Here is an 11,279-nt window from a genome sequence, read left to right on the forward strand (position 1 = left end):
GCTGGTGTGGGACAGGGACTGTAGATAAGAAACAGACTGTGTTAGCCAATGAGGTTTTGGCTTGTCTATTACTGAAGTGGAAGCCAGCCTGTCCTGACTAATCTAGGCAGTGGAGGCCAGGTATCTACTCGTGGATGGACATGGATTTAGAAGTAGCCTCCTGACACAACTGAACAGCTGCACAGTCTGATGCTTATAACGAATGATTCTTCAAAGACAAAAACAGCCTGCAAACAAAACAAAACAAACAAGAAAACTCTTCAGAAGTTATGTTGTGAGAGCTCTTCTGTTTGTAACGGGATTTGCCCTCCTTTTAGCTACTGTCTAGCTTGGCTTTCTCTTTTACCGTCTCTGATTCACACAATTATCATTGTCCAAATGGGATTGTGGACTAGTGACCTATTTCACTATCACACAGTAAATCTCCCTCCTCCCTCTCCGCCTCTCTACTTCCTTTCCTTCCTTCCTTCAGAAAAGATTGAGTGTCTACTTTGTACCTGGCACTGTACAAATTTCCAGAAGTCCAAAGCCAAAGAATTGCGATTTGGCCCCAGAAGAGCTTTTTCTAGTTAATGGTAGAGTCTGACCTCTCTAAACAAATAATACTAATATAAAGTAGTAAATGTTATACAGGTACTTGAGATATTTACAAAATAACATGCAGGCTCAGAAAAAACAGAGTAACAGCGTGACCATCATCTTATGTGGCTCAGCCTTGAACTTTATACAGACCTCTAGCCAAAATCAATCCATACAACACACAAACATCTTAGTAAGGAGGTCTGCAGTTAATAGTAGTCTTGAAAAACTTTGCTAAGTCTTAAGTTTGGGAAGGTCTTGAGTAGGCAGAGACCATTATTTTGAAACAGAAAAAAAAATAAATATGTAGAGTATTTGAGGAATGTGTGAGAAATGCCTATTCAATTCTGTCAGGCCAGGATGTAGACCTTTCCAACGCATATGACCTTCTCACTGTTAGAACAATCAATAATATCTGAGAACGACAGCAGGTGGAAATAATCAAATAGCACAGGCGAGATCAACATGGTCAAGTGACTTGGGCTGTGGCCAGGAACTGACAACGTCAGAAAATGTTTTGCAGAGGATTGTACATTTAAAACCATAAACTGTGACTGATTATAGGCATTATTACTTTAATGTTAATTAAGTTTCATTAGTCCAAGGTAGAATTACAATAAATGTGAAGAACATGTCTGAGAAATGTGCTTTTTTGTTTTTTATTCAGCAAAGCATACATATTTTTTCAAAACATAAAATCATTCAGCAAAAAAACAACCAAACAACAACAAAAAGCAGCAAAAACACCACAGAGCAAACCAAACACAGCTAAATTTCCCTGCTAACATATTTTGTCTTTTAATTTTGGCATGTACAGGTCACAGAAAGTCACAGACTTACAATATATGCACACTCAAAGATTCTAAGGGCTTATTTAGGAAGTACCATTATTGGAAATAAAGAATTTTGAGTTATAAAACTGAATGGCTTATAGAATGCAGCTTACTAAAGTCTTTGTTCTTACGAACTAGAGTCATCTCATCCCTTGAGAGCTGAAAATATATATAATCTCTATTTCTTGCGGTTAGTGGCCACAGTCACTTTTCACCCTTGGTGGGGCTGCCGGAGTGCTCACTCTTGTCAGCAGGTGTGCTGTGTCCCCGCTGGCTTGGAATAGCAGGAAGCACTCTGTTTGTCCGTAGAGGTTCTCCAGAGAGAACTGGGGAGAAAAACAGAATGAGAGACTTTCAGGATTTGCTTCTCTCAGAGTCTTATAAGGAAGGGGGCAGGAGAGGTGTGTTGTTTCTTTAGGGGCAGAGGCATTTCCAAGAAGCTTGTCACGGTGAGAGCTGGACTGCAGAGGGAAGCCATGTAGACGTATCTGCCCAGGCTTGCCACATGGAGGCTGGGATTTCAAACGTGCACGAGTACAAGGCTGCGCCACGTTTGAAGAAAACACGATGGGGCTGTGCGTGCCTGGCAGAGCTCTTCCTTGGGGTGGAGTAGTGCCGATGCTCAGGAACTGCTCACCAGGCTCTGAACAAGCCCAAGCCATTTGTGCTGTGCTTTTATGCAAACCTCAGAAGGTTCTCAGGTTTCTTTTAGGAAAGGCACTGGGTGCCCTTTCATTTCTTTCTCATAGAGCTAAGTTGATCAAAGATGTTTATCTTTCCTTCTCTCCTGAAACTTAATTGTGAAAGGCAAAGCTGCTGAGCTCTGCCAAAGAGAACCTCCCTTCCCTGGCTTCTCCAAGCCCCAGCAGGAGCAAGACTGAGCGACTCTTTCCTTAACCAGATTTCTTTGTGGCTGCATTTCTGCTTAAAGACGGGTTCAGGCTTGAATTTCATTCAGTGATGGAATTGACACCATCCAAAGCTCTCACTTTACACAAATCAGTAAAGGGCAGAGGAACTGATCCGTCAAGGAAGAGGTCTTGGTTTCTGCTACTAAACTCTGTGTGACTTTGGCCATTTCCCTCTGCCTCTTAGTTTTCTTATCTGCAAAAAGACAGGGTTGTACTAGGGTCCCATGGTTCATTGTTTTTTATCAAAAGAGTTCTAGAACTCTTAGTTTGTCCCCTTCAAACCCTACCCTCCACACACCCCCGCCCCCAGGAGAAGAGACATATTGGATACTTTGTGCAAACAGTGTGCTAAATGCTTTACATGTTGTCTCGTTGAATTCTCCCATTAGTCTTATCAGGCTGGACTATCCTTATAGACAGAGTGAGGAAACTAAAGTACAGAAAGGTTGAGAAACTTGTCTAAAATAGTTAGGGCAGCTCTGAAATCACCCAACTTACCATTAGGATGTAGAGGGACTGTGTGTGTGTGTGTGTGTTACAAACGGTGTGGCGTGAAATAGGAAGAAAAATAGGAGAGAAATTAGAACCCTGTAAACATTGCTTATTTCAGGAGGCAGAAGACTCGGTGTCCTGTAGTTTTGCTTCTGGCTCTGCAGTGGAAACAGTGATATGACCCACCTCAAAGTACTATGAGGATATCCAAACTCAGCATCTCTGGGTGTGGGGCCCAGAAATCTACTTTATAACAAGCACCCCAGGTGAGACTTAAGCATGCTTAAGTTTGAATATCACTGGCCCAATGGAATATATTAGCATTGTATTAGGAGAGATTTTTTTCGTATAAAATATTTTAAAATAAATCAATAAGGCTGGGAGCAGTGACTCACACCTGTAATCCTAGCACTCTGGGAGGTCGAGGCGGGAAAATTACTTGAGCTCAGGAGATCAGCCTGAGCAAGAGTAGGAACCTGTTAATACTAAAAATAGAAAAAATTAACCAGGCATCCTGGTGTGCGCCTGTAGTCCCAGCTACTCTGGAGGCTGAGGCAGGAGGATTGCTTGAGCCCAGGAGTTTGAGGTTGCTGTGAGCTAGGCTGATGCCATGGCACTCTATGCAGGGCAACAGAGTGAGACTCTGTCTCAAAGGAAAAAAAAAATGAAATAAAATTAATCAATAATGCCACAAGTAATCCTGCTGAACAGCATTTTCTTTTTGCTTAGGAATGCAGGGACTATGAGTACAGAGACAACGTACATTTCTATCTGTCCAACACAGTAAGGAAACCAATGTCAAGAGGCCAGTCTTAAGAATTTTTAAAGCACCTTCTTCTTAAGGACATTAAATAATACATAGCAAAATAAACTTGTTATTGCTTTTATAGTTCAAACACAAAAATTCTTAAAGGGAGTGTTTTCTTTCTTTTTTTTTTTTAAATAAGCATTACTAAGTTTGATGAAGCTTTAAAGATTGTCTCTATTTTCCTGTGATTTATAAGTTTTGGCACCTGATGTTCCCTTAGAAAATGAAAGTAAACTGAAATAACATTTAGTTGTGTCTAGATATGTTAACACTTGCAAAGAAAGCTGAGGAAGATTCATAATACTTACATTTTTGGTCTGGTAGGGGAGCTAGGTTGTTCCGAGTGAAAGGAAGATCCCTGATTTTGGGTCTGTTTGGGGAGAGATGATGAAAATTTTGTCCTGGGGACAAACATATTTGCATCAATCACTTAAGACTCAACCAAGTGCAAATTATAAAATGCAATGGATAAGAGAGTTATAAGTTGTTAGACTAATTAAAGTGGTAACAATAATGAAAAAATGATGATAGCTACACTCTATTGCCTTTCTATTATGTGCCAGCCACTGTTTAAATGACAGTAAAAGGTACTAGAAATCATTTGTTGAATTAACTAGTTTAAATAAAAGTTTACAAACAAGCACCATTGGTTACTTACCCCAAAAAAGCTAAAGTTGAAAAAAATTAAAGCAGTATAGATATGGCATAGTTTATTGCATATTCATCAAATTGTTGATGAATGAGTGGGTGGTGAGTAAGACATTCTTCTAGAGCAGTGTTTCTCAATCCTGGGTGCACGTAGGAATTATCTAAGGAGTTAGGAAAAAACACTGCTGCCTTGGCTATACCCCAGATCAATTCAATCAGAATCTCTGGCGGTGGGGCAGATGTTTATCAGCACCCAGGTGACTTCACATGTGTAGCCTGGATTGAGAATCCTTGACCTGGAAGACGAGCTGAGTGGAAGCACTTGGGAAATCTATTCTCTAACTTGGATGGTAAGTGTGGTGTGCTGGTGCTGGACAGGTCACAGGAACCGGCTCTTGCGAGCCGATGGTTCCATTTTCAGGAATTCGTGAGCTGTTTGACATCACACTAGTGTCCTGAGATCGGCCATGATGGGAGTATTTACACCACAGAAATCAGCAAGCCCTGATTTTTCTCCCCGAGACCCAGTGGTTAAACACTCATCAACATACTACTGATTACAAAAGATAGATGTTCCAGATATGTGAAAATAGTAGGGAATGCACCATAGTTACTTAAGTCCGTTTTAAAAGTTGACAGAATGGGCTGGGTGCAGTGGCTCACGCCTGTAATCCTAGCACTTTGGGAGGCCAATGCAGGAGGATCACTTGAGGCCCAGAGTTCAAGACCAGCTTGGGCAACATAGTGAGATCCCATCTCTATTTTTTAAAAAATAAAAATTGACAGAATGAGGTAATGAATAGGAGCTTGGGCTCTGGGGTCAGACAGGAATAGGCTCAATTCCCTGCTTCCCTATTTTTTAGCTGTATGCCCTTTAGGTAAGTGACATAACCTCTCTACACCTCAATCTCCTCATATGTAAAATGGTGAAAATAATTGTATCTGTTTTTTCCAGCTGTCATGAAGATCAAATTGGAGAACAAGAGTAAAGCGTTTTGCTTACAGGGTAATGCACTTGATAAACATTAGCAAAAAAGGATAATTTGATCTTTTGCCTAGCAATCTAGTAAGATGGAACCAGAATTGCTACAGGAATGCTCCTAGAGATTATGAGTCTTCTGTTTGGGCAAAGTAGTCCCTAGCATGAGGAAAAAAAAAAAGAAAGAAAGAAAAAGAAAACAAAGAAAAAGAAAAGCTTTAGTGAAGATCCATTTTTCATTTGCTTAAGTGAATCTCACGGGGAATTGTCTGTGTAGGGGCAGTGTCAGTTGATGGAGATTGAGCAAAATCTCGGTCTCCCTGGTGGATATTTTGCCATTATATTTTATTGCTTTGAACTTTGAAGGTAAAATAACTTCAGGAGCCATTATTTATAAAGAGAATATTTCTGGGTAGAATTACATTTAAAACCCATATTAGCTCATACCTTCATTATCCATGAACATTTGAACAGAAATTTTCAAAACCAAGAAATGGGATAATGGTAATTATAAATTAGGTTTATTGAGCACTTACTATTGGCAGGAACTGGACTAAATGCTGCAGGCATAATCTTATTTAACCGTGACCACCACCTTTTCTTGTGAGATAGACTCTATGATCACTTCCATCTTATAAATGAGGGCCCTATGACGTGGAGGCGTTCTGAAAGTGCTCAAGGTCACATGCTGGGAAGTGACAGAGCCTAGACTCCAACCCAGGTCTGTCCGAACCTGTAACTTATACTATTCTGCCTCCTCCAAGCAATGCAGCTAGGATGGAAGATGTGGGCAGAGAAGGGCTGCAGAATGGACTTGGGAGATGAAGGGGAGTTAAACTCTATTCCACGCTGGCATTTTGCTGTTTTCAGGGACAGGCTGGAGCCGTGCACAGCCGAAAGCTGTCTTTGTGCTGCAGGCATCTCCAGGGAGTCCAGTTTATGGGGACAAGGTAAAGGGACACTGTTTTAGAAGAAAAGGGTAGGAAAGTTTTTTACAGTTACATGAAGGAACCACAGGTGACTGCAGAATTAATAACAAATAATTTATTTTTAAAATTTATTTTATCATCTATTGAGCACCCACTGTATTCTAGACCCTAGGGTACAAAGAGGAGAAGGCAAGGTGCTCGGGGGAGCTTATAATCTATGTGGGAGGAGAGGCAGGCAGCTTTGTTGTTTTGAAGCCCCATGAGTGTGTTGGAGTTGGAGTTTGTGAGGGCACTGAAGATGAAGGAAGGGTCCAGGAGGTCGAGGTGTTCTTGGATCCCACAGACCTTGCTTGCATGTTGGCTCTGCCACCTCCTAGCTAGCTCTGTGGCCCTAGGCAGGTGAGATAACCTCTCTATCTCAATTTCTTCATCTATAAAGTGGGGATAAAAACCCCTCTCCTACAGTGTTGTGGAAAGGGAAATGTGTAGGTCATTGTCTGCCCCAGAGGAGGTGGCTCAGTGAGGTAGAGCTATTCTTACTATGAGTAGTAAGAAAGAGCACACCCCCTACGGATCAGGGTGACCTTAGCATCGAAAGTGAGTTTTAAGCTGATTCTTATAGAATTGTAGAAATCTGTCCAGAAGACAACAGAGAGGACCCAAAAATAATAACAAGGGCGAAGATGTCATAGAGTGAAAAGGTGCGGGGTTATCAAGGAACTGAGAGATATTTAAGGAACTGCTGACAGGGCTGGGGTTGGGGATGTGAGATGGGAGGTGCGGAAGCTGAGAACGGGAAGCTGAGGCCAGACCATGCCATGAGGGCTTTGTTTGTCCAGTTTAGGACTTTGGCCTTTGTCCTGGAAAGCTGCAAAGCCTCTCACAGGTCACAGGATCAGGGAGTCACAGGATCAGGCCTACCTAGCTAGAAGGGTGTATTGTTGCTGGGATAGTCTAGAAAATTCTGGAGAAGAAAGTTCTCTCTTGAGAGAGAAAGGAAGTGAGCACTTTCTTACTTTTCTCATGATGGCTTGTAAATAACCAGGCTAGTAGAAAACACCACAGAGCTTTCTGTTCCATTTTCTCTGAAAGCTGTTTGCAATGAATTAAGCCGATGTGCTTCACATTCCAACTCATTAGGGTAAGTGCCTCATCCCCCATCTCTGTGCCTAGCCCACTGACAGGTCTCAATAAATGTTAAGCAATAATTATTACAGCTAAATGTTCAGGGTTGCTGATGTAAGCACAGGATAGTGGCTGCCCGGAATTCAAATAGTAGCACTGCTACCCCATATTACTTCTCCTGAACCCAAGACAGGAAAGCCGAAAATCCAAAGATAAAAGGGACTATCCAAGCTCGAGTCAGTAGGACAGTGGTATGATTTACAGTATCCAACTGTTTTATCACATTAACCTTTCACATAAAATATGGGTGCTCAATGTAGAAAGCTGCTAAGTTTCAACCCCCCCAGACTAATGACTTAAACCACGTAAGTGAGCCCTTTCAACTGTAGTGCAGAAGCCTCGGTAGTTCTGTTTTTAAAAATTTATTTAATTATTTTTTTAAGAGCTGGGGACTTGCTGTGTTGCCCAGGCTGGACTCAAATTCCTGGGCTCAAGTGATCCATCTGCTCAGCTTTCCAAATAGTTGGGATGACTGGTGTGCCTCAGTAGTTCTAAAAATAACCTATCAACTTGGGTTACAAAAATGTTCACAAAAATAAAATCCAGAAGGCAGGGAAAGCTTTTTGTACTGGGGAGGACAATTACACTGTAGAGCACTGGCAGGCATACATACAATCTGGACTTTAAGATTTAAAGAGAGAAACACACTGCCAGGATGATACCTTCCTATTTAAATCTGGGTTCCAGTTCTGAATATATCACTGATTGGCTGTATGACTCCGAGCAAATCATTTAGCTTTTCTAGGCCATGTGAATTATAACTGGAAAGGGCCACATGAGACACAATGGTTGTAGCCCCTGTATCCAGAGGGTAAGGAAACTAGACCAGAAAGAGGATGTTTCTTGCTTTGTCAATAAGGGTTCATCCAGGAGGATAGAGACCTCGCCAGGTCTTTCCAACAGGGAATTTCATACAGAGCATTGGTTAAACTGGTGCTGGGAAAGCTGAGAAGCCAAACAAAGGGCAGGTGAAGGGACAATCCTGAGATTAGCCACGGCAGAAAGACATGGCCACCGCTGGGCTGGAGGGAGGATGGGGGAGATGGTGTTAACAAGGCCCAGAAGCTGGGGGAGCCCGCACCAGAGTGAGGGGCTGTGTGGAAGGGACTGGGAGGACATGGGCCCCACTGGGGATCCCACGGGAACAGGGCCCCTGCCGGCTACTGGTTTCCTACTGGGCTTCCCTCTTTCTCCGGCTCTTAACCTTCCTTCAGTGCCTCCTGTTAGTTGAACCACCTGGGAGCCAGCTGGCAAGGGAGCTGGGGCATGGAGTTCCCCAAGGTAGAGTGGAGTGGGAGGGAGAAGACAAGCAATTGCCTGGCACACTGACTTAAATTGCATCATCTTTAAAACAAAGTTCATCTCTAGCTTGTCTCTAAGGTGTAGTTCTTAGCATAGGGCCTGACACAGTTAAAAAAAACAAATGTGGGTGTATACATATGTAATATTACGTGCAAGTCACCATTCTAAGTACTTTGTACACATCATCTCATTTAATCTTAACAGCTACCCACAACCCTATGAGTTAGGTATTTTCTCCCATTTTTCGGATGGGGAAACAAAAGCTCAGAGATTTTAAATAACAGCAAGGAAGTGGCAGAGCCAGAATTTGAACCCAGGCAACATGGCATTAGAATCACCCTCTTTTTTTCTCTTTAAAAAAAATTTTTTTTTTAGTGCATACTTAGGATGGATATAGAATTCCCCTCTTACCCAGTGGAGTAAACTGCCTCTTTTTTTTTTTTCTTTTTGAGACAGAGTCTTGCTTTGTTGCCTGGGCTAGAGTGCCATGGCGGCATCCTAGCTCACAGCAACCTCAAACTCCTGGGCTCAAGCGATCCTTCTGCCTCAGCCTCCTGAGTAGCTGGGACTACAGGCATGCACCACCATGCCCGGCTAATTTTTTCTATATATTTTTAGTTGTCCAGCCAATTTCTTTCTATTTTTAGTAGAGACGGGGGTCTCGCTCTTGCTCAGGCTGGTCTCAAACTCCTGAGCTCAAACGATCCTTCTGCCTCAGCTTCCCAGAGTGCTAGGATTACAGGCGTGAGCTACCGCGCCCGGCCTAAACTGCCTCTTGATAAATTTGTATCATAAGCACTCAAGAATCATTTAATGTATGCTCAAATGACTAAGGTCCTTTCCATTTTAAAACTCTATGGCTTTATATCTAAACGAGAAGAAAGTCAATTTAAAGTCAGTTGCACAATCATTTAGCAAATCCATATTGCTTAAAGCTCATTTACAGGCCGAAAACTCTTGGGAGATTTATCTTATGTGACTGATTTGCCTAGAGTGGCTCCTAGTTATAATCAGCATTCAATAAATAAATAAATAAATGCTTTGATACAGACACAGCTAATTTCTTAATATTCCCTTGGAGATTTTCACTTCTCTGCTACTCTGCTACCCCAGGACTTTTCCAGTTACTTCATCAGGTACCGAGTGAATCCCCAAACATGTTTATTCAATTTCCTTTTATTACAAATAATATAGAAATTTTTGGATGGCACTCATGGCAGAATCTACTAGTTCTCTATCTAATATCTACTTTCTCTTCTCCCTTAGAAACAGAAATCCAATTTTGGGGGGATAGCAATATGCCCAGCTAAAAGATGACAATTCCCAGCCTCCCTTGTGGATAGGCGTGACCATGTGACTAAAGATCTGGTGGGGGGCGGGGCATAGGCAGAAGAGTGGAGCTTAAGGCAGATGACTTTTTAATGGGAGTGGATTCAGCTGGGGATATCCATTTTTCCCTCCTCCTCACTTCCTTCCTCCTGCTCCATCAGCCACTGAAATGAACTGGAGGATAGAAGCCACGTGTTAGGCTGAGGAGCACACAAGTGGAAGGAGCCCATGTCTCCGGTGACCACGGAGCCAGTAAGTATCTGGGAACTGCCTACTTCAGATGTCCTTCATATGAGAGCAATAAAATTCCGTGTTGTTTAGGCCACTGTGACTTTGGCATTCTTTTACAGAAAGCTGAACCTAATCCTAACTGATAAAAAAGAGACAGCCCAAGGCTGTCTTTGGAACAGAAAAAGAACTAGACTTTCAAATTTTCACAAGATTTTCAAAAGAGAAGGTCTTAGTTTGGCTAGAACAGGACTAACACCAGAAAACAGGATGGGTTGAGACCCTGGGGGCCACTAAAGTGTCAAAAGGTAGCAGACCACTATGTTCCTTCCTCATCCTTCTGCAGAGAAAATGCAAACATGACCCATGCCTGCAGCCAAATGCCTCAGTGCTTTGTGAAGGAAGCAATATCTTGAGTGGAGTTTTTCTCAGACACCAGGAAATAGTCTTAATGGGTTTATCCATATTTCTCCTGTGCCTACATATGTATAAATGTGTCTGATGGAGCCACATTCTACCTCAAAGTCTTCAGGCGTGCACACATGTTGAGGGAAGAGAGCATGTTTCTGGTGATCGTGGAGCCACCAAGGATCTGGGAACTGCCTACTTCATACGACTTCTTTAGATAGGAAGGAACTGTGCTCATTCTAAAAGAAATACGACCCTCCCACACCTTTTAAAAAACACATTGCCCTCTTGGACTTTCGTTTTTCTACTCTTGTAGAATGATGGGTTCAAGAAATAAGCCATTTTTTCTTTAACCCTACTATAAGGAAAACAACTGAAACACTTTGATAAGGAAGTGAACTGACCTGGGGACAGTGATGTCCAAGAGGACAGTGGGTACTCAGATCCAGCCAATTATTGCCATGTGGGAACGTGGGTTCGGTGTTGCCAGATTTTTCAATTTCTCGAGAGAAGCTAGAATTTTAGACTTTTATGCAAAATGTCCTAATTTTAAAATATTGACAATTAATTCACTTAAAAACAAACCAAGATACTGTGGTACTGAACAGATTTTAGAAGTTGTTTTGCAGCCTCTGCTCTAGAGCAATC

General features: G+C 42.1%; 1 protein-coding gene across 1 annotated transcript in view; it reads right to left on the minus strand.

Annotated features, from left to right (window-relative positions):
- Positions 1-1,129: 1,129 nt before the first annotated feature.
- Positions 1,130-11,279, minus strand: part of ANKRD55 (ankyrin repeat domain 55) — a 145,243-nt gene continuing 135,093 nt past the window's right edge. The window contains 2 exon segments of the mRNA XM_012655279.1: positions 1,130-1,738; positions 3,932-4,024. Coding sequence (XP_012510733.1) covers positions 1,617-1,738; positions 3,932-4,024 — 215 coding nt within the window. The 3' untranslated portion in view covers positions 1,130-1,616.

This window comes from Propithecus coquereli, unplaced genomic scaffold (assembly GCF_000956105.1).
Source record: "Propithecus coquereli isolate 6110/MARCELLA unplaced genomic scaffold, Pcoq_1.0 Scaffold47, whole genome shotgun sequence".
NCBI lineage: Eukaryota > Metazoa > Chordata > Mammalia > Primates > Indriidae > Propithecus > Propithecus coquereli.